The 25504-nt window shown below is 49.4% G+C and overlaps 1 protein-coding gene across 1 annotated transcript in view; it reads right to left on the bottom strand.

Moving 5' to 3' along the window:
* Positions 1-25504, bottom strand: part of Adam12 (ADAM metallopeptidase domain 12) — a 309534-nt gene that overhangs the window by 52926 nt on the left and 231104 nt on the right. The window contains exons 9-11 of the mRNA XM_027930183.2: positions 21596-21765; positions 19058-19142; positions 15388-15536 (exon numbers count right to left, since the gene is read on the bottom strand). Coding sequence (XP_027785984.2) covers positions 15388-15536; positions 19058-19142; positions 21596-21765 — 404 coding nt within the window. The remainder of the gene's footprint in view (positions 1-15387; positions 15537-19057; positions 19143-21595; positions 21766-25504) is intronic.

Here is a 25504-nt window from a genome sequence, read left to right as displayed (position 1 = left end):
ACATCCCTCAACCTTCCTTGGACTTGGGGAAGTCAGGGTTTGGAGGAGGAAAAGCAGAGCACCTGCCACTCATCCTCCCACAGTGGTGCGAGTATGAATTCAATACACAGCTTACAAACCCCAGGTGTGGAGCGGGCACATGCCCCGGGGGTGGACGGGATGAGCAGGGTAAGGACGAGGAGTAAGTGGGTCAGAGAGGGAAGGACTGAGGGGAAGAATAAGACAGCAAGAGGAGAGGATGTGCCTAGGAGGGTGGGTCCCACAGAACCCCACTGGGAAACCTCCCTGGGGAGGACACACATCTGAGCCTCTCATGCCAAGGACAAGAGGAAGAAGCTGCTGACACACTGGGGGAAGAGCCAGCACCAAGGGACATGCCTGTCCTGGAGAGAGTTATCCAACAGCGGGAAGGAGGCTCTTCTTGCAAAACCACACTCAGAGAGGCAGCCCCTTCCCCAAGGAGCCTGAGGGAGGTGGTATCATTCGAGGTTAGGAGCAAGGCCCTGAGGTGGCAGGACGACACCTGGGTGTCATTAAACAGGGAGTCTTGCCTGGCCTGGGTAGGAGCAGACACTGCCACAAGTGCAGGTGGCTCTGAAGGGCTCCGAGCCCTTATTCCTGCTTCTTAGCAAGTATTTTTGAACTATGAGCCAGAGGCCTGCTCCTCACCCTTCTATGCCCGGAAGCATCCTTACTGGATTGATGCTCAGCACTGAGAAAGTCTCAAAAAATTACTGCTAGCCCGATGACCCCCCATGCATGGAATTTAATAATCTAAAGTTATTTCAGGTCTCAAGAGAAGAATTTAATAGCACCAAATATTAGCTCGTCCTCATTATAATCCTGTCCTGAGCTACACTTACCACAATATCCCTCACATCCCAAAGAGCCATTGGACCTACTGTGTGGGGCCCAGTAGGAGCCAAGGACTCAGGCTCAGGTGACATTCGTCAGTGGGTTTGTATGAATGACACACCAGCTGAACCCGAGTCCCGTGGGCCCAAACACCCTATCGCTGTGACTGCTGATGATCACTGTCACTCCAGCTCGGCCACACCAGGGGGATCTCAGAGAAGCCAAGTGTAGTATCCCGCTTCCTAGTCGGCTGCCTTTGGCCTCTCCAGGACGGCAGGGTCAGCTGACTTGGGTGGTGTGGTGGCATCTCTCTCCTTCCTCCCCTCACTCACTCATTCACTCACCAAGGAAGTGTTGTTCAGGGGTCCACAGTCAAAGCTCTGAGGACGACCTCAAGATAATTCAGAAATGGCCTGAGTGTGGCCTACTGTCCCTGCAGCAGGTCTGGGCCAAGCCCCTTCCCTATCCATCCCACCCTCCAAGACCCTTAAGATCCCTCTCCTCCAGAATGGTCCTCGAGATGCCCAGTGCTCAGGCTCACTAGTATTCATGCCACACAAGTGGAGTCCGCTGGCTTCCCATGGCTGCTCATTCCTTTCCCTGTCATAGTTTTCCTATCACAGTTGATAGATTCCCAAGATTAGCAATTGAGCAAAAAATAACATTTAGTGTAACTATTGAGCCCTGCTCTGAAGCAGGCAGTAGGGTGGTGCTTTTCCATAGTCATACTTTTCTTCTTTATAATTTTTAAATTTTCAAAATAATCTAGTGAGACAGGCCTCCTTATCCCCACGTGTAAAGGGACTTAAGAGTTCATGGTCAGGGGATGGTGGACACTAGATTTAACCAAGGATTTTGGCTCCAAATTCAATGATGAAGAACCATTCTCTTTATTCCAGATGTCAGGTCAGCACTGGATGGCCTTTCAGGAACTGCAGAAACGTGGAAGGAGATCAGCACCCTCTGGACGTACAGGTGTGGATACAGGGAATACTCTGTCATGACCCAGCACATGCCCCGGCCAGGTTCCCACTGTGTTCCAGGACCAGCAGCACCAGCGACTTCTACAGATAGAAATCCCCAGCCCAGAACCACTGAGTCAGGAATCCTCAGGGAAGGGTCCTGAAACCTGTGTTTTAGCCAGTCCTCCAGCTGAGCTGCTTGACTTAAAAATGCAGAGAACTTAAGAGTCACTCCTTAAGCCATTTAAAAATGTCCAATTCTGTGGTTCCTAGAACATTCACTGCCATGCAGCCTTGCCACTTTGATTTCAGAACCTCCTCCCTACCTACCAAACACAGCCCTGCCCATCAAACCCCTGCTCCACAGTCTCCCTCCTCCCGCCCCGACTATAAGGACTCCACAATTCTGTTTGCTCCACGGAAGTGGAATCGTATGGCATGTAGCCTCTGCGTCTGGTCCCTTTGCCTTAGCATAGGTTTTCCAAAGTAGCATGAGGGGGTACCACGTTCCTGTGGCTGAGTAGCCTCCCACTGTAAGGCCACACCAGCTCACCTGCTCAGCAGATGGCCCAAGAGACTTTGCTGCCCATTCAAGTTTGTGAACAACTTGCCTAGATTTAAAATCCAAATGTTTTAAGGGTGCTCTGTGGACTAATGCACTCCAGGCTCATCATAGATCACGCTCATGTAATTTGCTTAGAAATAGTTCTGTGGGACACCCTGGTTCCCATTTTTTTCCAGATCTTTTTTAAAATTGATTTTTAAAAATTTATATAGGACAGAGGAATGCATTACAAATCTTATTACACGTATAAAACATAATTTTTCATATCTTTGGTTGTATACAAAGTATATTCACACCAATTGGTGTCTTCATACATGTTCTTTGGGTAATGATGTCCATCACATTCCTCCATCATTTCTAACCCCCTGCCCCCTCCCTTTCCCTCCCACCCCTCTGCCCTATCCAGAGTTCATCTATTCCTCCCATGTTCCCCCTCCCTACCCCACTATGAATCAGCCTCCTTATATCAGAGAAAACATTTGGCATTTGGTTTTTTGGAATTGGCTAACTTCACTTAGCATTATCTCCTCCAACTCCATCCATTTACCTGCAAGTGCCATGATTTTATTTGCTTTTATTGCTGAGTAACATTCCATTGTGTATAAATGTCACTTTTTTAATCCATTCATCTACTGAAGGGCATCTAGGTTGGTTCCACAGTTTAGCTATTGTGAATTGAGCTGCTATAAACATTGATGAGGCTGTGTCCCTGTAGTATGCTGTTTTTAAGTCCTTTGGATATAGAACAAGGAGAGGGATAGCTGGGTCAAATGGTGGCCTGGTTCCCATTTCTAAGAGTCCAAAGTACAACATTTGGAAACCTTACCTGATTTTAGAAATCAGTAAAATTCCATGAGTATCTGTCTCTTCAAACCAGGAATGACTTGTCAAATGTCTTTAAGAATTACGCTCAATGGGCTAATTCTCATCCTGCACACTAATGAAGGTGCCAGAAAGTGTCTGGTTGTGCCCAGATGGATATTTCCCTTCCATTTGCTTCAAAAAACCCAGTGTGGCAGTTCTGCCTTCCCCTCACTCGTATTTTTCCTTTCTTATTTAGTAGCGTATTTCTTGGCGCCTCCATGAAGTGAACCCTGACCTGGGCTATGGAGCTGTTGATAACATCCAGGATTGGGCACAGGTCATGGTCTGTATTCAAAAGACAAGCCCCCGTCTCTTCCACACGGTGGAAAGCCCATCACAGTGTACTTTTTAATACATCTAATGAATCATCCCAAATATGCCAGGACAGCAGCTGACTGAAGTGACGTGCAGCAATGATAGACTGGGGCAGAGCCATAAAATTGGAGAATCACTCAGAAAAGGAGCCATCTCCAGTGCTTTCTCTTGGCACAAAAACGCTTTAAAATAATTACACCTGAGACACAGAAAAAAGTGCTGCTTTCCGCTTGGGGCAGAGAATTGCTCTCAGGTGCCATGGCAGGGTGTGGGCGGCCCCTGCTGGGGTGCACCTCTTTTGCTGGACACATCTCCTCTTTATGTAAGCCTTAACTACTAGGGATACTGGGGCAAGTTTGCCATGCCGAATGCAAGGTTAGGAATAAAAAGATGATGAAGTGGAAAGCTGGTGATTTGGGGGGCAAAACCCCCACAATTTTTAAAAAAGAGGAATGCCACTTAGCGCTTCCCACCATGAATGCAGTCATGGCTTAATAGTCTAGCTGTCACAAAACTGCCAAGTGAAACATTGTTAGGGGTTACTTTTACTTTGACAAATCTGCAGTCAGAAAATTCTTTTCTTGTAGGAGCCTATTGTGCGTTTTACCGCTGCATTCCTTGGGGTGAATCATACTAAGCCCATCCATCAACCCTGACAGTAGAAGTCGGGAGTTATCTCCTTGCAAAAGCTCTCTGGGGAGAATTGGAGACAACTGCTTTTCTGTTGGAAGTTAGGCAGCCAAGGAAAGCATCTCGAATCAGGCTGGATTTGGAGGTCCTGCTCTTTCTGGTTAATAAACGGGCAGCAGTGTTGGTTCCCCAGCACTGAGCTCTGGGTGGTGTCAGTCCAAAGGCTGACCACGGGGTCCTCCTGGGAGTGATGGTGGGAGAAGACCTGGAGAGCCAGGCAGCTGCGAGGACAGGTCAGAGCTGTGGGAAAGCCAGCTCGCAGGAGCCCGGGGATGGGAAACCGTCCAGGTAGCCCTCTTTAAATCAGTTGGGGGTGAAAAAGTCCAAAAGTCACAGTGTCTGCAGCTGATAAATGACCAGTGGGTGAAGGGCTAACTGGTTTGGGGAAATAGGTCCCTGAATTTCTGAGGCCACTTCTTTCTTTTTGCAGATCAAGATGGAGCTTCATTTTCACAGTGGAAGCCACGGATCGGCAGGCCTGAGGCCCTCCTCTACCAAGGCGTATGGCCTGGAAGTACAACCAGAAGACTGTGCACCCCATCTCAAGGGGGATCACCACCCCCACCCACACCAAGGAGGAGGGGAGATGAGCCTCAGCCAGAATGTGGAGGCCGCTGGTCAGCTTTGCAGCACTGTGAAATGTAGCTGCCACAGCCCCTCAGAATGTCCAGTTTTTTTTTTCCTCTTAGAATTGCCACTTTGCCTACTTCAAGTTACAGACTCAGGCTCAGAATCACTTCCGACGTGGTGCAGAGCACAGTGTATCATAACCGCAGCCAGCATGGAGCAGTCTCTAATCTGTTAAACCACAAGAACAAGGAAACTCGAGAGCCAAAGACTCAGGAGGCGAAGGAAGCAGTGATCAGTGGTCACTCCATCCCTCAACCTGATACATCTCCGGTGTTCAAGAAGCCAAAAGACCCTGCTCCTGGCTGAAACGGCCGGCCGGGTTTTCCTCTAATCGACAAGAACCAACCCGGGACCACAAACAACAGAACCATGCACTCAACGCACAAGCCTGTGGCTCGACGGCGGTTACCTGCCTGGGCTTTCATTTGTTCTCAGCTCCTGGAAGCTTCTTCCAAATGTTTTCCCCAATGCTCACCTCCCACGGGCACACTCCACCTGTTCTCTTGTCCTTCTGTCCGCAGCCAAGGCCAGCCACAGAGCTCAGACTGCGCTATGGCCACAAATCCTGGGCCCCACTCTCCCAAGCACACAGGCTCCCGCCACATCCAGGGCTATTTCAGGCCACTCCCAGTGCAGAGCTGCTCTCCTCCTTCCTGGTTCCTACACCCCACCTTAAAGCTGCTTCTCCCAGGTGAGATCGAGGTCCTCCTAGAGCACGAGAGGTCACAGGTGGATGGACTTGGCTCTGATAGTTTTCAAATCAGAGATTCTTGGGCCATCTTCAGAAAAATCCTTAGGCCTTCCATGATTGTGACAGTGAATAAACATTTTAAATCCCATACATAGAATTTATGTGCAGCCAAGTAGCCTGTGCTATTGGGCCTGGTGTGGGGTCTGCAGTCTGGGGAGACGGGTGGCACGGTGGGAGAGTGGTGCAGCTCAAGGAGGGCACCCCATTTGGGGGGCTTTTAATTTCTTCTCACCTTCATAAGAATAAATGCTGACAACAGGTTGTTGAGTGAACCCCTGTCATGGGACACTCTATCATGCTGGCCCCTCCCCGTGAGTCAAATTATATTTTTCCCATTTCACAGATGAAGAGACTGGTGCTCAGAGAGGTCAGGTGTTTCAAGTTATGCATGTCAGCTAAGGGCTATGAGGAGTCCAGGCAGGGGGACAAATGGCTGTACCAGGAGCTTTAGCAGGGGAGGAGGAGGCAGGAGGCTGCCTGTCCTGAGGTTCCTTCCTTCCCAGCACATGTTAAGGTGCTTCCCTAAAGATCTGTGTGGTGGAAACAGGTCAGGTTTGGGGATTTATCCAGTATACCTGCGGCCAAGCACCGGTCACCGCGCACACATCTGAGGGCATTTTGAGTCCATTCAGGTCCTAATGAGCTGCAGGCAGGGGAAGAGGGACTTGTTGAAGTAGCAGCCTGAGTCCTCATGGGGTGATGGGAGAGGGGCAGGGACCAAGTCCACCCACTCTGCTATGGGAGGGTGCTCACGCATAACACTGGGGACACTGGGCACAAGTGATAGAAGGAAAGCCCTGCAGTTTATGGGCCAGACACCCTCACGTCCTCTCCAGAAATGGAAAGAATCAGAACTGGCTGCTGACCCAGCGGGCCTGCCAGATGGGCCCCAGAAGGCTAGGGAAACCACGGGACCAGGAGTGAGTGATCAGAACCGTCCTTAGTGGGACAGTTCAACTGTTAATAGCAAACACCTGGGACCCAGAATGGAGCCATCTGCAGCACATTATCATTCATGGTCTTAACTTGTGAACTTCGACCTCTTCTCCTCCTCCCTGGAAGCCAATTAAAGTGCAAATAAAATCTCCCAGAAATTTTAATAAAGAGAGACACCCACTAAGCTCTGCTTAGCTGGGAGTGGCAGGAGGCCTCTGGATGCTACCACCATTGGTTTCTCACTCTGTGTCTTGAGGCTGTCTCCCCTGAACCAGGTCCTGCAAGGCATAGAACGTGAGGGCAGGGGACAGAGCCCACAGTGAGGTTCCTTGGCTCCTCAGAGGAGATTCCTTGGATCATACCAGTGTTTCTAGGTCTGAGATAACAGGGGCCCCCCTCCTACCCCTCTGACAGACCTGCTAGACTGGGCTGGTCCTTCCTGCTGACTCTGCAAGATGCTTCTAATCCAGTATGATAGGAAAAGTGGTCACAGCAGAGACATCTGAGACCTGCATGTGCCCTGACCTTACTTCACCAAGCAACTGAGGTTGCCACCAGGGCAACATGGAACCCGAGGGTACAGTCATGGTGAAGGCTTGTCCCTCTTGCCCCCCTGAGGTTGTGGACAGAGTTCCTGTGTGTGTGTGTCGGGGGGTCAACAGCACGCAGGGGCTGCCAGCCCACGTCCAAGATCCAGTCCGACTCACCGTGGGACCTCTGGCCTCTCTCACCTGTTTTCTCATCTCTAAGAAGGAGGTGGAGGCAGCTGCCCTTCCCCAGGGCTGCACTGATAACATGAGGAGGGAAATGTCGGAGTTCTCTGTGCAGTGGGGAGGGGTCACTGGGCCCCGGGATTTTGTTCTTAACTGTTATGGCTAGCTTTACATTCTATACTCTTGATCCGCCTCCTCCTGCATTGGCTAAGTCAAGGAATGGCCCTAAGAGAAGCCCTGGCTGGAAGGACAGTGGCTCCTGTCACCTTGCTCTCCGTGGACGCTGTACAGAAACCAGCAGACTCGGCCTCCTGGGTTCTCTCGGCTCTCATTTCCTGTTTTTTATTTTACTTTATTTTCTATTGACTGTATTGTGTCTTTTCTTGTAAGCTACTGAAAATCCATTGTAGAATGACGTCGGGTGTACATAAAAATGGAGTTGAGGATGCTCAAGTTCTAGACTTTATAAAAGACAGTGGCCTCAGAGCCTTCTCCCCAAGATTCAGCCATTACTCAAGCTGTGAGGAGAGAGCCTCACTCTGCATACGTCTGAGAGTGCTGCAGTTACCACCCATCCAGTCACGTACCGACCCAACCTCATGCCACCCATCTATCCATCCTTCCTTCCACCCACACACTATCTGCTCATCCACGGACTCACTTACATCCGTCCTCCCACCCATCCATCCTTCAGTTCATCTATCTATCCACCCACCCACCCATTAAACACTCTTCCACTGACCCATTTACTCATCATCCACCCCACCCCCCACTCCTTCTTGTATTCATTTCTCCATCCACCCACCAATCCATGTGTCCTTCACCCAAAAGTATCTACTGAACCCTGCCTCACGCCAGGTACTTTTCTGGGTGCCGGGAATGAACCGACCTTGTGGAGCTTAACATGGATTCTTCTGGATACTGTGGTTGCAGAGAGGCCCAGAAACTACCTTTGACCTCACACTGCAGCCTCCATTCTGTACCCTGGGGAGAAGAGGAGGCCAGGGTGTGTGTGCAGGGAGGGGCGGGGGGACTGGCAGGGGTTCAGCTGTAAGTCTTCACTCAAGCTCCTCCATAGATAAAATGCTGGGTTAGTGAGCCAGTGACAGGAAATGATTCTCTGCTGTTGTGATATAATTTGAAGGAGGTTTGCAGAACTAAATGATTTAAAAACAGGGCTGACTTCCCCCTCCCACAGGTTGTCCAGAGACACTGCTTTGTCCTGCCAAGGCCTTCATTGTCTCAGGAAGCCCAGACATACCTGTGGTCACTTCCCTGTGGCTAATGCACCAGGAGGCAAGTCAGCTCGGGCCCTGGGGCTCCACGGGACAGTTTTGACAGTGCAGGCAGCTTGCGGAGCTTTCTGAGTTCCGTTCCTTTATCTGTAAGATGGGTACAGTCACACCCACCTCACTCTCTCACTGAGACATGGAACACAACAAGTGCACTCCTTCAGGGTTAACGTCAAGTGGGCCCTGTTCATTTTCCCTGAACTGGGTGTTCGGAGAGCAGTGCCCATGCAGAGCCAGCCCCCCTTGCTTGACCTCTGTTTTGTGTCCAGCTGGAGAGAGAAGGACAATTCTGCCGTGCCCCGGGGCAGTGGTTGTTAGCATTCCAACTGCATTGACTGTGGACGGACGAATTCCTTAATTTTCCAGTGAGCGTGCTCTGTACTGATGTGTCCTTCCTCAAGGTTTTCCAGAATCCCTCCTGCTGGCACTGATAACGCAGGACACAGCTGGGCAGGCCCCTCTGGAGGACAGTGCATCGATGCTGAGCCCTTGGCAGCTCCTCTGTTCTCCTTCTTCTTAGATAGAAATTTCCCGTTTTTTCTTCCCCTTGAATGACATCGTGATCCCAAACAGATCCTCAAAGTTCAAAGAGGAGTGGATTTCAGTGGTTTTCAAGACAGCGAACCCCGCTGGGTGTGGACCCTCCGGTTACCCTGCATTGTTATCAATCACGGCAACTCCAAGGTCCTGGGACTTCTCACGGGAAACTGCTGCTCATTTCACCCCTGGACTTGCATTCTCAGGCAGAGGTCTTCCCAAAGAGGAACCCGGTCTTAGCACAGGATTTTCAGGGAGGGGCCTGCTTAACCCCCATTCAATTCTACAGAGATCATTTCCAGCTGGACTTCAGTCCTGCCCACACCCCTTCCCACCTTGGCATCTTGTTCACCAGGAGTTATTAGTCATTTAAAAAAAGATGCCAAATGGTATTATGGTCATGTTGAAATTTTTCTCATTACCTTTTAGAGGTGTAAATTGAAATCTTTACAGTTGAGATGCTATGGTGTCCAGGACCATGCAAACAGATCAGGTAAGGTACCTTGAGGTCACACCCTGGCACCCAATGTACCTTCTGTCAGAATCCTGTGTCTCCCAGTGTGTCCTCCCCAGCTTGCCTGCCTATCTCCCTACTACTGTGCTAGTCCTTTGAAGTGAAGGTGCTCCCTAGGATCTGGCTCGTAGAAGGTATCCAGTAAATGCTGGCTGAACAGATAAATGGTTTCACTCTGGTTTGTGGCCATCGCTCTTGTGTCAACCCTGTATCCTGCAGTGGGCTTGTCCTGAGTCTGAGGCATGGCTGAGGTCTTTTCAGCTTTGGGAGGGAAGATTGAACTTGGATGGCGGTCACACAGGTCCAGTGGCTCATCCAGATGCACTCCATGTCCAGAAGCTGTGGAGCAAATAGGTGCAGCATGCATGTGTCCAGGATTGAGGTCAATGGAAGCCAGTGAGCCAGGCACACAGACTTCTGGGGAAGGAGAACCGCATTGCTTGTCCTTAAACAGGGGTATTTGATCTTGGTGCAGGTGTTATTGCTGAAGGTGCAGCCTTGGTTTAGTGTGAGCTATTATCATCCCTGGGGAATGCGGAGTAACCCTCATTGGCTTACCTTCTCCATGTACACTGGATGCTCAACACACTGTTCATCATGCCTGGACTGTAGCTGGGGACACATTCTTTGCTTAGGAGCCATTTTCATGCCTGGACTAAATAGAACAGGATCAGGTCCAAACCCCTACCAGAACCAGTGTGGAAATGTGGCAGCCATTCCTTTCAGATGCACACACAGGGATGCGGGATGTGAAGGTGCTCTTCTGTGGCTCTTTGGTGGGGTCCTCAAAGAATGCCTAATTTAGGAGAGGAGAGGGGACTGGAGTCTTAGAAGAGAATCCTGCCCCCAGGGCACGAGGGTGTGGTGTGGTGTAAGCTATCCCAAGGTGCCAGGAGGAGGATGCAGGGTCTCTCCTCTTTGTAGTCCCCGGAATGCCTGTTAGTTCTACCAAAATAAAACTGGGATTTATGCACTATTACTTTTTAAAGAAAGTCCCTTAATTTGGCAGGCTACAGTAGCTCAGAAGCTATAACATCCTCTTAAAAATGAAGCAATCTTAAGAGAGAACTCAGATCATGTTACTGTTTTACCTCCTGAAAACCCTCAATGATTTCCCATTGCTCTGGAGAGAAAAAACCTGTGCTCCTGCCCGTGGTGGTGGGGGGGACCTGGCTCCTCCTCCTTCCCACCCAGCAGCAGCAGCAGCAGCATTTCCTCCTGCCCCAGGCCCTGGCCTCTGACTGCAAGGCTCCCCTCCAAGCCCCGCCTCCAGCCGCCTCTGCTGAGCTCACTTCCTGTGCTCTAGCTGGTGTGTGCACTCTGTGCAGTACTGGGGGGTTGGACCCAGGGTAGAGCACTTAGCTTTACCACTGAGCTACACCGCCAGACATTTTTCTTCCTTTATTTATGTTCATTTTGAGACAGAGTCTTACTAAATTGCCAAAGTTGGCCTCAAACTCATGATCCTCCTGTCTCAGCCTCTTGAGTTGCTGGGATTGGGCATGCACTACCACACCCAGCCTCTTCACTGGTACATTCTCTCTCTCTCTCTCTCTCTCTCTCTCTCTTCCCCCTCTCTCCCAACCCCTTTCACCCCTTCTGTTCTCTTTGTTTGCTTCCTTCACAGCCTTCCTTCCAATCTGCAATGTTTTCATTTGTTGTTTTCTTAGGATGTTTTTCCCACTGTAAGTTCCACAGTGTGTCTGCCCTGTTTAAGGTGCGTCCCCAACACCATTTAGGAGCCCAGTGGTGGCAGGAGCCTAGTTAACAGGTGCTGCAGCTTTCACTGCTTTCCCCCCACAAGATGGCCCTAGCACCCCGACTCTCATTTTAACAGAAAGATCTCTGCAAAATAGAGGAATCTGCGGGGTCGATTTTGGAATATATGTTGCCTTCTCTCTCCTCCAGGAAGCGGCCTTCACTATGATGCCAAATGTTCTTCCCTGAAAGTGCTCCCATCATTTCCATTTTCTTATTGCTACTCACGCAGCATCCTCAGCCTCAGCCCTGTACCAGCAAGTGCTGCAGGAAGGTCATTAATGGACAGACTCCAGTGAGTCAACTCCCACAGGAACCCCCAGATCCTGCATTTGCCAAGAAGTGATTTCCAAGACAGGTCTTAAATGTTAACTACCCAAGACACAAAACACACGCTCACACACACGCAGAGGCGCTCAGTAATTAATGATACGACCCATCAGGAAACTCCCTCTGACCACTGCTGCAATATGTAAAGGAAGTTACAACACCCAAGTTCACACAGGACCCCACTCTATGCTAGATGTACGTGCAGGCCCTGGGGTCCATTCATCTGAGGTGACAGTTGGCTGATGTTTTCAGAGCTAGGATTCTGCAATGCTCTGATAATGGATAAACCTAGTATATCAGCAGACATATTTTCCCCTTTAAACCACTTATAATACTTGGTTCTTTTTGATTCAGGGACTTTAATATTAAGACAGTTATGGATTCATCTCTTTCTGAGTCCCTTTGACGCTAAGACTTCAATCAGCACACTTTCTTAACCCTTGCCACCATGGTTGGATCAACGTGGGCAGGAAGAAGTCAGAAAGAAGGCTGGTATGTGGACGTGGCCAGTTTAACATGAGCCCTTCACACAGAAACTGGATGCATTGCTGAGGGACAGTACATGGCCTGGAATTCTGAAAAACCCCTCTAAGGCTTTGTTAGTTCCGACATCTCTGTGCACTATATAATAGGAATACTGCCTTGCATCTGTGGAATGATTTACAATTCACAAAGACACATGAGCTCATTTAATCCACTCTCCCACTCTCCTGGGGACACTATGAGGTAAGGGAACCACCGCTTTGAGATAACGCTGGAGCAGCCTGGGAAATTCCACTGCGGGTGATGGATGACTGGGGGCTGCCTGGCCTCCCCCTCACCGGGGGCTTTGTGATTAATTCACCCACTTGCTTAGGAAGTTGCTTTCCATCTGAGAAAATTAAAAACACCACTCTCTGGACAGGAATGTGGGATCATAAATGAGAACCAAATAGAAAAGATTTACGCAAAAGCACAAGCTCAGCAGAAGAGGAAACTTAGAAATTGCTAATAAGGTATAAATCAAATAAAGGCTATTAACAAACCCCTGGTAACAGAGGGGGAAAAAGCCTTTTAAATGTTTTGCTGAGCTCTTAACAATACCATTGCTACCTGAGGTGTTCAAATGCCTCTGGGGTGCCCTGGCTGGCTGTGGTCAGCTGAGAGTGAGCCTTCGGGACCACACTTGGGGCTGAGGGGTCTTCTGCCTCTGTGCTCTCCTCCTAACAGTGCATGGGGCAACGCTGTTTAACATGAGAACAAACCAGGGGGTGGGTGGGTAGGAGGGAGGAGGGGAGGGTAGATGCGTGAACCAAGATTGCCATTCTTTTCCCTGACTGGGCATGTGAGGGCCAGAGGGGTGGCTTGTCAGCCTGGTAATAGCAAAGGAACTGGGTTGGACTGGGGACAGTCAGGTTTCTTCAAACGGTGTTCCCAAACTGGCTTCCCTCTCTTCCTCTTGTTTCTTTTATGGAGAATTTAAAAGCATCAGCAACATTGATGGACAACTAGATCTTGGCCACTGGGGACCAAATTCTGGAAGGCAGGAGGCCGATATATTTGTGCCCACTTGATAATTAGGGAAATTACGCACACAGAGCATTTGCTGTGGCCACTTGATGAGTTCATCAGAACAAGAAAGCACAAAGACCTCTTGGTTCCACATCAACTTCCTGTCCACTGCCTTCACCGAGAGCCACACACCGCGAGCCGCCCAGGGAGACTGGCTCCATCTGGGCTCATGGCATGTTGGAGACAGAAGGCACCAACAGGCCCCTGGGGCAACCTCACACCCAAAGAAAGAACTCCTTGCCCTAAGTGTCCAGCAGTGATGCTGCCTCCGCTGGGACACCCTAAATGACAAGGGCACAGTTACGCTGCAGAGTGGCCGGCTGAAAGCTCCACTTTTTAGTATCTGGAGCTTTGGAGTATTTCACTCCCTGTTGATGCTGGTCTAAAATATTTTGGGCGCAGTCCCCGTTTCTGTTGTCGCAACGCAGAGAGCAACCCCTCCACCAATTCTCCATGACTCCCCTGAATTGTGCTTAACACTGAACTTGAGTGAAAAAGATGCCCCCAGGCTGGGATGGACATTTGATGGTGGCAATGGACCCGAGGGACACGAGGAAGCAGCACCTGCTGGAGAAGACACCTCACTGATGGCTCACGTGAAGTGACGGTGCCTGGCATGCGCCGTGGTCTGCCTGGTCTTTGTTGTGGGGGCAGTTTGGTGCCCTTCAAGCCATTTGGCAGGAGGCCCTTTGGCTTTGGCTTGCAAAGCACAACCACATGCTTTGCTGACCCCTCCCTCTTCTGGGACTTTGAGACTCTTTTGCAGGTCTGTCCCCGGGGCACCAAGGCCTCACAGAGCCCAAGTCTTCGGTCCACTCAGTCAACACTCACTCCTTGTCCCCAGTGTCTCCTTTCAGCAAACCCAGAGAGCAGGCTTGGCTTAAGTTCCACCAAGGGGGGTGCGAAGCCTCAGGGTTGCTGAAGAAGATGGCATGGCCCTCGGGCGTGTTTTCCCTTGCTAAAGAGATCCTCCTGTGTGTTAGCAGGATGTGCCAGTCTGGGGTGGATGCTTAGAGGTTTGTTACAGTTTAGATACACAGTGTCCCCCAAAAGCGCATGTGTGATGCGATGCAAGAGTTTTCAGAGATGAAATAGATACATTTTGAGCAGCACGAACTAACCAGTGAATTAATCCACTGATAAGGATTAAGTGGATGGTAACTGTAAGCCGGAGGAAGTAGGTCCCTGGGGGTGTGTCCTTGGAGTTCACATTGTCCTTGGTGCGAGGAGCTCTCTCTCTGCTTCCTGGGTGCCACCTACTGAGCTGATTTCCCCTGCCATGCCCTTCGGCCATGATGGTCTCCCTCACTTCTGCCCCAGACTATGGAGTTGGCTGACCATAGATTGAACCTCTGAAATCATGAGCCCCCCCAAACTTTTCCTCCTTTAAGTTACTGTTGTCGGGTCTTTTATATAGCAATGAAAAAGCTGAGGAAAACAAGGTTCAACAGATCTGAATCTCTAGTCACTCCAAGTTGCATTTGTTTCCATCTCTTTGGAGGGCTCCAATCATGGCGCTCTCTCCCTCTGCTTGAACCAAGACTAGAGATTCAGAAAGGCAGTAAATAAGGAGAAACAACCTAATTTATGGAAGCAGAAAATGATTTAATTTAAACCTCTGAGATCTGGTAAGGTAATATGTCGTGCAAGGACACAACAATCCCCAAGCTACCAACACATCGGACATGCCCCCGGCCAACCCAGAGGGAGCAAATGCCTCATCTGCACACTCTAGGGCCATGGGACCCCCCCCCCCCCCTTGGCCCACTGGGTTTGCAAGGCCCTCTCATGGCTGGCTATTCAGATTGCTAGGGAGCCTCTGTAGGCTCAAATCAAAACCACCCGCTGACATTATAAAATAATTTGCAATTTCTAAACAAACACAGCATCCAGCCCCACCCCTTCCCAGGGAATGGGCCATGCCATGTGGCCCTGCACACTGGTTGCGTGTGACTCTGCGGAGCAGCGCAGTTCACTCTTGCTACTTGGGCAAGGATTTCTTTTGGGAAGTTCCGGGGAAGACTGACCAGAAAATCAGGGGAGCATTTTGCTGTGCTCAGCTGTTACCCACACACACTCCAAGCTCTGCACCTCTCTCGGAGCCCTGGGAGCCTTAGTACTTGCCCGGTGGAAGGGTTCATGATGCAGCCTCCTTTGTCGGCAGCCATTTTGCAGCTACAGCCTCTCTCCAGTGTGTCGTGGTTCATCCCGAAATTGTGGCCCAGCTCGTGTGCCAGGGTCACGGCCGCACCAAGGGGGCTGTCTGAATGGTCCTCAAAGAAAACACAAGAGCACAGACATATAGTTCACATCTCCTCGGCCTCCTTGGTCTGGTCCTCCCTCCCTGCTGGACAATTTCCTATCATGAGGTCATCAAATTCCCTCTAAAGGACCAACATAGACACCTGTTATTGACTTTGAACCTAGAAAAATTGACATATTTTATTAATCCAGTTTGGGGCCTCTTCTCCTGGGGACTGAATACCTCATGTACACACAGGATTTTCATATCTTTTTGGTTTTTTTTGGTGCTTGGGGATTCGAACCTAGGGCCTCATGCATGCCAGGCAAGCACTTTTACCTCTGAGCCACATCCCCAGCCCTTCATATCTTCATATGAAAGAATCACTGTGGTGGTCTCCACCCTGCACCCTCAAACTCTCACAAAACATCCCACTGAATGAAGCAGAGTTGCTCCATCACGTGGAAGAGAAAGCCCACTCCTTCCTGGGAAGTGGAAGCACGTCTTATGCCTGATTGTGAGGACACCTGAAGGAAGGAGCACGTTGGGAAGGCGCTCTCTGACACGGCCTGAGCGGCTGTGACGGCCCTGCCTCGCCTGTCGATTTGGTCAGGAGGATACTGGCAAAGTTCACGCTAACTCACAGGGAAGGCTGACCACATGGAGTTGTCTGCTTGAAGACTGACCGAACCCCAATTATAATCAGCTCCCACTCCCGCTGGCCCTTTGTGTGGTCAGGTTGCCTGTGGACGTGAACAGAGGCACCTGATGCTCCGTGTGCTGCTGCTGGGGGTTCACTTTTGGCTTTGCCAGGCTGAGGAAGGTGGTTCCCCATTCGGCAAGCTCTGCCTGGCCACCCAGCTGGTGGTGTGCTTGGCGGGCTTGGCTAAGCAGACACTAGAAACCCGCTAAAAAGCAAAGTTTCTTAAATGTTAGTTAATTAGTGTATGTGATTCACAGAAATCGTGCTCCTGAATGGTGGTTTTGAAAGGGCCTACTGGCCACAGAGTAAGAAGAGCATCTTTCTGGAATCTTCATTTGTGCTCCCCAGGGAAGAGAGAAGAGGTTTTCCAAAAGGCATCCAGGAAGCAGTGTGGTTCTGCATGTGCGAGAAAACACTCTTCCTGATACGCAGGCTTTGTGAGGACCTGGATAAAAGCAGTTCTCGTAAGATCTTGCAGATTGGTCAGTGGTATTTACGGTGGTAGCTCTCCCCCGTGCTAGCCCTCTACTTCAGTAAAGAATGGAATGTCAAGGAAGAAAGTTATTCTTAGAAAAGATGGAATTCCTAATAAATTATTTTTTTTTTAAAAAATATTTTACAGTTTCCTGCTTTAGGAAGCTTTACAAATATGTGTTCAGGAAATCAATTCTTAGGACTCATACGCATTGGTGAAGAGAGTGTAGCTAGCCTAAGAATGCAAGGATTGACTTGAGCATGTGTTGGCACAAAGTTCTTTCACATCAAGGATTCTTTTGCATCACTGGAAATCACACTTTGGGTTTTATTTGCAGTTATTTTATACTATTTTATGCATAAATGATTATAAACAGAATATCTCTTAAGAGACCTTGATAACAGTTCGCATTTGTAATAAGGAGAAAAACAACCTCTCTATTTCTGGTACAGTCCCTGAATCAAAACCTATTTTGGGCCAGTTAGATGTAAGGTTACTATTTTAAGTTGCTGAAGTTGGTGATTGAAAATTGGAGAAATAATACCAGAAACCATATTCTACATTTTTTGAAGATTTCTGCTTCCTGGCCACGTTATTTCATTCCTCTTAGATCTGAGAATCCTCAAGCAAGACATAGTCACATGTAATGCCCATGAATTTAGGGAAAGAAGAAGAGAAAATCAGCATAGAAGTTTTAGACCTGGTCAAAATGTTGCGCTTGCTGGTTTCATGAATTTATAGAAATTAAAGGGCATTTCCTCTCTGTCTGATGTTTCTCTTATACGTTGTATAAAACAAGGAATGTGTTTAATTCGATGTGAATTGCTCTCAAATTGGTAAAACCTGTTTCTTGATAATTAACTTTGGTTTTGACTAGATTCTCTTGGCATCACACATAGTCTGCTTCTATTTCTCATACCATACTTACACATCTTTAAAAAAATAAATTTCCCAGCATGCTTTTAAAGAAGAAATCTTGATAAGATGCTTCTACAGAAACAGAACCAGGATGAGAGCTAAGGAAAGCCTTTCGCCTCTCTGAGAGGTTGTAGGATGGTTTCAGCCCTACACAGCGACACTGCTTTGCTTATGGGGAATTTGGTTTCAGCTCTCGGAACTTATCTCTGCCCATTTTAAGTGACAAAGTCAGTAGCAACTAACCATGGAACCATGAAACAGAAAATGATTCCCTCTTTAAACTTTACAGGCTGCTCTGTAAAAATACAGTTGTGATCTGACTTGAAATTAACCTCGCATCAAAAAACCCCCCAAACTTTCCAATGACTTCCACGGGGAAGATCACCTATGGGGCTTCCAGGTTCAAAGGAAACCAGAGAGTAGCTCCCTGGAGCCACCATCCAGTGAGCAGGCACAGTCCCTCCAAATAGGAGCACAGGAGCCACCAGGCCCTGCACCTGGAGAGGAGGACATGCTGAGCACACTCTCTGAGAAGATTAGAGTGGCCGAGACGTGGGGAGAAAGTAACAGTCAGCAGAAGACAATTCCTTCCGCCCTTCTCTACAACCCAGCACTCACAATGTTCTGTTTGGAAAACGTGGAGGAACTGCGGTTTCTTGGGAGGGCGAGGCTGTGCTTGGTGAGTGGAGATGGAGGAAGTGTCTGAGGGTACTCCCTGTCCAAGGGCTGCTGCCGCCCCAGCGCCCTTCAGTTCAGAGCAGGACAGCAGAGGGGGAAAACCTCTTCTGGAGCAGGCACCCCTGTTGGGCAGCCATCAAAGCTCCCTCCCTCCTAAATCCATAAGAAGGCCCAAATAGTCTTCCTGTTTTATTTCCTTCTACAAACATGCACAGCCTGTATGTGACAAAGTTCCCCTTGTAAAGCAATAAACTTAGGTCGCTGCCTTCCAAGAATAAGGTTATTATAGAGACAAATTGTACACTGGCCAGAAGGTATGTAAAGCATTTGCAGTGGTACGCTGTTGAAAACCTCAGACTTCTGGCTGTTGGGCTTGGAGGCAGAACCATCAGAAAACCTTGAACGGTAACATTTGGAGGGACCACAGTCGATCCAAAGAGCTGAGTAAAGAGGGCAACCCCGATGCCCTGGCTCATGCCGGCACTAGAGGCATTTCTGGATTGGAAGGCACTGACAGGAAGTCCCAGTTGAAAATGTTTTCCCTGACAGGGGGAGGCTGGCCTCCACTGAGATGATTGGTTGTTTCTTTATTACACGCCCATCTTTACTGTGTGCAGTTTCTGTTTTCTAAACAGTCCCTAAAATATTATGGTATACAGAAGATCATAAACATGGCTAGAGTAAGAGCAGATTAAGTCTGAAAAGCATGAAAGGAAGTCTGAAGAGAGCAGTGGTTTCCTGGGGACCATCACCCAGGGAAGCCAGCCCCTCGGCTTACCATGACCACGCCTCCAGACTGCTCCGCAGTGCACATGCTCATGATGGGTGCCATGCCGATGGTAGTGCCTTGGAAATAGACCCCACTAGGAAACAAAAGGAAGGGATTTCTTTAATATCATAGAGTGGACACATGTTCTAGTGTTTCAACCTTTGTCCCACATGCCTGCAGGAGACTGGGCCATAATGGAGACAGCTGCATGAGGGCACACTCTCCTGCTGTTTGCCGATCGAGATGCACCGAGGTAGGAAAAATATTCCCATCTTTTTTCCTTTACTCTTTATGTTTTTCCGGTTGCATTATGGTCTCATGGTTCCTACAGAGTTTTGTTGTCCACTTGGACAGCACCCAGCCATCACTGTGTATTTATAAGCTGCAGCCTGCTTGTTTCCTGATGGACTGCAGGGAGTTGCTCCTTTAGACAACGGAGAATCACTGTTAAGGAAAGGATACACCTGAGACGGTGCAGAAGCTTTTCTGTCATGGGTGAATACTGAGGAACTCCTCATGAAGAGTTTTGCCAGACACCCAAACTCCTTCAAAGTTGTCCTGCCAATACAGCCTGCAAAATTGAAATCAACAGAGAAGTGATGGTTCCCTGGGAGCCGGTGTAGCATACATAAGCACTCATGAAATCAGCACCTTTGGTGGAAGCTTCTAGAAGGGGACTCTGTGGCCTTCGTGTAGCTGCCGTCTATCTGGACTCTTAACCTGATCATGGATCCAATGGCCTGTTCATGTGAACCCTGTTAATTCCAACCTTATAAACTAGGTATTTAATGTTGTATGTGTTGAACCCTTTAAAGGAATTGAACCACTGACTTGTGCTGGGTTGGTCAAGTACACAAACAGATAATCCTATGTTGTTGGAAAAGCCAGCTATTTTAGTTGTGGTCTATTGGACAGAGGTGGTGAGTGAATGTAAACCTCATCAATCCATCCACCCTGCTAGAGTCATCCCTGCATATCAATAAGGGATTGGTTAAGGCACCCCCAGGATGTCAAAAATCCATGGATATTCACATCCCCCGTGTAAAACGGCATAGTATTGGCATAGAACCTAAGCACATCCTCCGGTAGAATTTGAATCACCTCTAGATTATCTATAATGCCCAATGCTATGTAAAATCTATGTAGATAGTTCAGGGAATAATGACTAGGAAAGAAAGTCTGCATACGTTCAGTGCAGAAGGAGTCCCCCCATCAGGTATTTTCAGCCCAAGTTTGGTCGAATCCACAGAAGTGGGATCCACAGAGGTGGAGAGTCAACCCGATGCTCATATTTGTAGAAGGAGGGGATTTAGCCCTTATATTCACACCTATGTATTCCACCTTAACAGATAAACAGACATGCATATAAATAATAAGGCTTATTTCCAGATGTTCAAGTTGGATGGACTCCATTGGGGGAGGTGGGTGGGACACGGGGGAATCGAAACAAAATACTCTGACTCAAAACCCATAAAGTGTCCTTTTAGTAGTTCAGGGCTAATCAATGCATAAAATGTGAGGCAACCACAAATATCCAAGGGAGGGAACCCCTGTGAGAATGGCCAAAGTAAATGATGGGGAGTGCCAGCAGCCTCGGGCAGACCAGGCGCCTCCTGGAGCAGGGGTGGTGCGGGCTGGTTCTAAACTCCCCATAAGTCTTCAGCCAACTAGATCCCAGTGCCAAGGAGCGCTTTCTCCGTCCCTGCAGCCTCAGTGCTGGTGATGTAAGCTGCCTGAGAACAGAAGGATAGCAGCACAAACTGCTTAACGACCCAGATGAACACGAACCACCTCTGGAAACACCCATGTGGTACCGATCAGACTACTGTGAGGGTGCTCCCTGCTCGGGAGCCTGAAGGTGCTGTCATATCTCACCATGGATCACGCCAGGCCACAGCTAGCTGTCCCTCATCTTGCTAACTTCATGACCCTTGTCACCCTCCGAAGTTTTATATCTTGCCGTCTTCTCTCCAACGCCTCAGAGCAGGGAGATTTAGTGTGGGTCACCACCATGATCAGAGCCCCACAGCACCGCCTGGCTCCTGACAGGTGCCCACTGCATGCTGAGTAAAGAAGGGACACAAGGGCAGCAGGTGACCCTGCCAACATGCTCTGACCTGGGAAGTCCGAGAGCAACAGCTCACAGGAGGAATGGAGCGGAGGCTTTCCCTCCAAAACCTGACAATAATCACCCCAAAGTCCTGCCCTTAGGTCGTGTATAAACATGTTTTTCATCAATAAAGAAAACAAGTGAGACTTTGGAAAAGGTAATCTACGCAGGTGGATTTTATATCAAGATCAGAAAAACTGGCAGAGAGGAACATACTCCAGTTGTGGAAGAAGGGACTGAGACCAGACTTCTGTAGAGGGACAGATTTCCCTGGTGTCCCAAGGGGCTTTCCTAACACCTGACCTGTGACTCCAGGTAGAGATGACACCTGCCCCACTGGTGTGGCTGAGAACCCCATGCAGGAGCCGGTGTGCTCTGCAGAGAGGATCGGGATGCAGGTGCAGTGTTTCCCTAAGCCAGGGCGGCGGGCTACCCACCTGATGAGCTGCGCATTGTCATGGGATTTTCGAGGTAGAAGCTTCATTTTCCTCCAGTCCAAAAATTCGTGGAGGCTGGTAAACGGGTCCTGACTGATGGTGCACTTGTCGATGTCATTCCATACTTCCACGCCCACCAACACTATGCGAATGTTCAGTGGTCTATAAAACTGAGAGAAACAGGCACCTTGGAGGATCACATTTAAGAGAACTTAAGATGAAGAGCAAAACAGATTTGCATTGCTTGATATTCATTGACATGGGTGAGAGACACACCTCTGGGAGCCTTTGTCCCTGTGTTTTAGAATTTAAGAAATATTAGCTGTGCCCGATGCAAAGTGGTGTGCTACGTGGATTCTCAAATTTAGACTAATCAGACGCTGAAGTCACCAGCCTTTTTGCTGGTCTAGAAACACACATTTCAAATGATTCACTGGTGATTTAAATGTGCAACTCGATGTATACTATAGCTAAAGACTGCCAGTTAATATCCACTGCAAGGAAAACAACAAGTGAATTAGGATCTTTTAGAAATTTCTGCCAAGGACAATAACATTCATTTGAGCAGAACGTTCTCCTGCGAGGTACTGAAAATGAATTTGTATTAATTTTTCAGCAGAGTCTCAGTCTTGGCTGGCACTATTATATTCTGCCACCTATAATCAACCTAGGAGGTTTTAATTAAATAAACAAGTCAGTATCTTTCAGAATAACACAGACATAAACAGTCTTTCTGCAGGACTTCAGTGGCCGTCCCCACTCCACCCCTGCCGGCAGTTGTTTGGCCCTTGTATCACAGGACCATGTGCTAGAATTCCCCTGTGCAGGGGCTTGTGAGGTAGAGCTTCAGGCATCCCACCCTTGGCTCTCCCCACTGTCCTAGCCTTTAGGGGCTGTGGCTTCAGCCACTCCTGCATTCCACAGGAGACTGCCCTGGGCCAGGAGGGAAAGCCACTGTTCCCAGGACCCAAGGATGGTTTTGTCTCTCAGGATCCTAGATGGGCAGGTGGGTGTCAGGGCAGAGACAGGAACTGTTCATTGCCCCACTGCCCCCATGTGCTTCACACAAACAGGGACAAGGCTCTGTGGTCACAGTTGATAGGGAGAGGACACGGGGTCAGTGGTGGCCTGTAAAATCTTTCTGTGTCTATAATGTATGAGGCAGCCTGCAGTGACAAAGTCCCCCCACCCCGCCCCACCTTCTGAGAACACTAATAATCAAGGAGAAAAATGTAGCTGTGATAGCAGCCGTGGCCAAGCTCCAGATGTGAGCAGGACCTATCCTCAGTTGCTACAAGCACCTGGCCAAAAAGTAACAAAAATCCCAAGAAGCTCCAAATTTGAGAGTTAAGCACCATTCCAACATGGTGAGCTCAAGTTCAAGAAACTCCCCAAGGTCGAGCCTCTGACCCCAGAGCCTAACCCTCGTCAGGCAGCGCATCTTTTCCCTTGCTGGTCCCCACAGTCACGTGGTGAGTGTTGGCTCAAGCTGAAGAACAGACCTGGAGCACAGTGGCGTCACAGGGCCTCTGACTGCAGAGGTCCAGCTTGGTTTCAAACAATTAACAATGACAGCATCACATTAATAAGCTAATGGGACAATTACACAACCAAAATACTGCCCAAGAGGGTGTTTCTCATCAAGAATTGCTTGACCTGCTGTCTCCTCGCAAGCTCCCAGCCCAGGCTTCTCAGGCCATCCAAGCCCCTGTCCTCCCTACTCTGCACACACGTGTTCTTCTGGCCTTGGCCTGGTTACATTTTAGCTGCGTCTTACACAGGGGTAACAGTGACCAGAAGGAGGAAATGCAGGAGATTCAATGCTGATGTTCACAGTAGCTTGCTAAGAGATGTCCTCAGGGCCAGACACCTGGGTGGGCTTCAGCATTGCCCTCTGAGGAGGGAACTCCATTGGCCTCCCAGGCCTGTTGTAGGGAATCGGGAGCCAAGGTCTGCAAAGGACTGATCTGTCATCCTCCTTCAGTGCTACTTTGCTGCTTACTAATTAGGGAGATTCTCAGAATAATGAAGGGGTTCACACTTCCACTGATAAACCCTCCCAAGCTGCGTCCCAGAACAGATGTTGGATGTAGCAGATTACAACACAAAACCCCTCTCGAAGGTGAGGGCCACTGATGAACTGCCCGCGTACTGGGTCACGTCGAGCTGCAGTCACATCCTTTATTGCTGCTGGGGATGTTTGTTGCCGTGGGTTCCTTTGGGTTCTTGCTGGTAACGACAGCCACAGCTCCTGTGCCGGGAGGTCGCCACCCTCCAGGCTAGACGCTGAGGTGCTCTCTGAACCGTAGCTCAGTTCTCAGAAGGATTCTGAGTTATGAATTGTTATTGTCCCCATTTATCATACAAGACACTGAGGCTGGAAGAGGACAGGTTTGTGACTGCATGGCTGGGCTGGGACACAGGAGGCTGACTGACCCCTTTGAACCATGTTGACCCACGAGTAACACTGCCACCCTCGTGCAGATACTGAGGCCCCTGTGGGCCCAGGCCTAGGAGCATGACAGCTACCTGGCTGGCCTAGAGATCCCAGAGCTAGGTGGACAGTTAGGGACGGGCTGGGCATTCTCCTGTTTACACAACAGCCACAATATTTGCTCAGCTCTTGCTGTGGCCAGGCTTGGCCAGCAGAGAGAGAGCAAAGAGCAGGATGCCCTTACCCTTACCCCTGCCCTTGCCCTTGCTACTGCTGAGAAGTCACCAGGAGGCTTAAGCCATGGGACATCACCATTGTTCCAGTTAACTCTGATCTTGGCCTTCCAAGTGACCCCCACCCCACAGGAAGTCCAGGGCATGCTGTGCTGGAGGGGCCAAGGAAAGCTCTCTGGAAGGAGCAGATCCCAACCGAGAGTGTGGCATTCCCTGGGGTTCAAGGAGTGCTTTTGTGTCCTCAGGCAATTTGCTTGGGGAGGAGGGTCAAGAAGCCAGTCACAGGAGAGAAAAGGCCCTCAGGAGTTAGAGCAGAGGCTGGGTATTTCAGAAGGTGGCTGAGGCTGGCCTTAGAGGTGCACAGCTGGTGCTAACTTCTTGGGCACAGGAGCAGCTGCTGGAGTGAAGGCCTCAGGGGCGAAGGTGTGGAGGTCCCCTGTTGGTAGTGCACACGCTGCTGCTTCCCACACTGCGTGCTTCCCCAGTGTGGTGGGGTGCCTTGCTGTTTGGCCTAGGAGTATCAGACAGGCATCTGCCCCTCACAGGGGGATTTCCTGAATGTCATCCTTGTCACCCAGTTCCTTCCCTCTCTTCCAGCCTGGTATGTCCTTCTTCCCCTCCCAGCCAATGCAGCCAGGCCGTTATTAATTAAGAATGGCCAGTGGAGTCAGAGTGTCAGAAAATGAGGAAGTAGCCTCTGGGAAGGTCAATATTTTTGGGGCCAAGACTGTCCCTCGTGTCGAGTTAGGAAACTGAAATTTGGATTGTTCAACAGACCTTGGGGTCATCCGTCAGCAGATTTGGATGTACAGAGCCTAAGGAGCCTGAGTATCCCCCCAGGGTCTCTGGGGTCTGTGGGGGTGGGCAGGGACACTGGGGCTGTGTGCATGGCCAACAGACTCTGCCAGAAGCACAAGAGTCCGATGGGCACACTCGCCGGAGCCCGCCAGGACTTCACTGAGGCATGTTGTTCTTTAACTAGCAGTGCAAGTTATTAGCAAACCCCCAATTGCTCATTTTTGTTTTGCAAACTAAAGCAAGATCTATCCTAGAATAATATGTAAAGACACAGAGGACCCAATCATACCACTTTCAAAAATGGGGTTTCAGCAATTTTGAGTTTGATTTTAATAGAGTCAAGTGGTTGTTTCCTTTTACTTCCAAGGCCTAAGAAGAACTCATGATCACTCCCTTTTGTGCTACAGCCTGAGGCCTTTTGGGCAGTGGTCAGTCACCCTGTCC

The sequence above is a fragment of the Marmota flaviventris genome, chromosome 4 (assembly GCF_047511675.1).
Source record: "Marmota flaviventris isolate mMarFla1 chromosome 4, mMarFla1.hap1, whole genome shotgun sequence".
NCBI classification, from domain to species: domain Eukaryota; kingdom Metazoa; phylum Chordata; class Mammalia; order Rodentia; family Sciuridae; genus Marmota; species Marmota flaviventris.
This window is presented reverse-complemented; position numbering and strand designations above follow the sequence as displayed.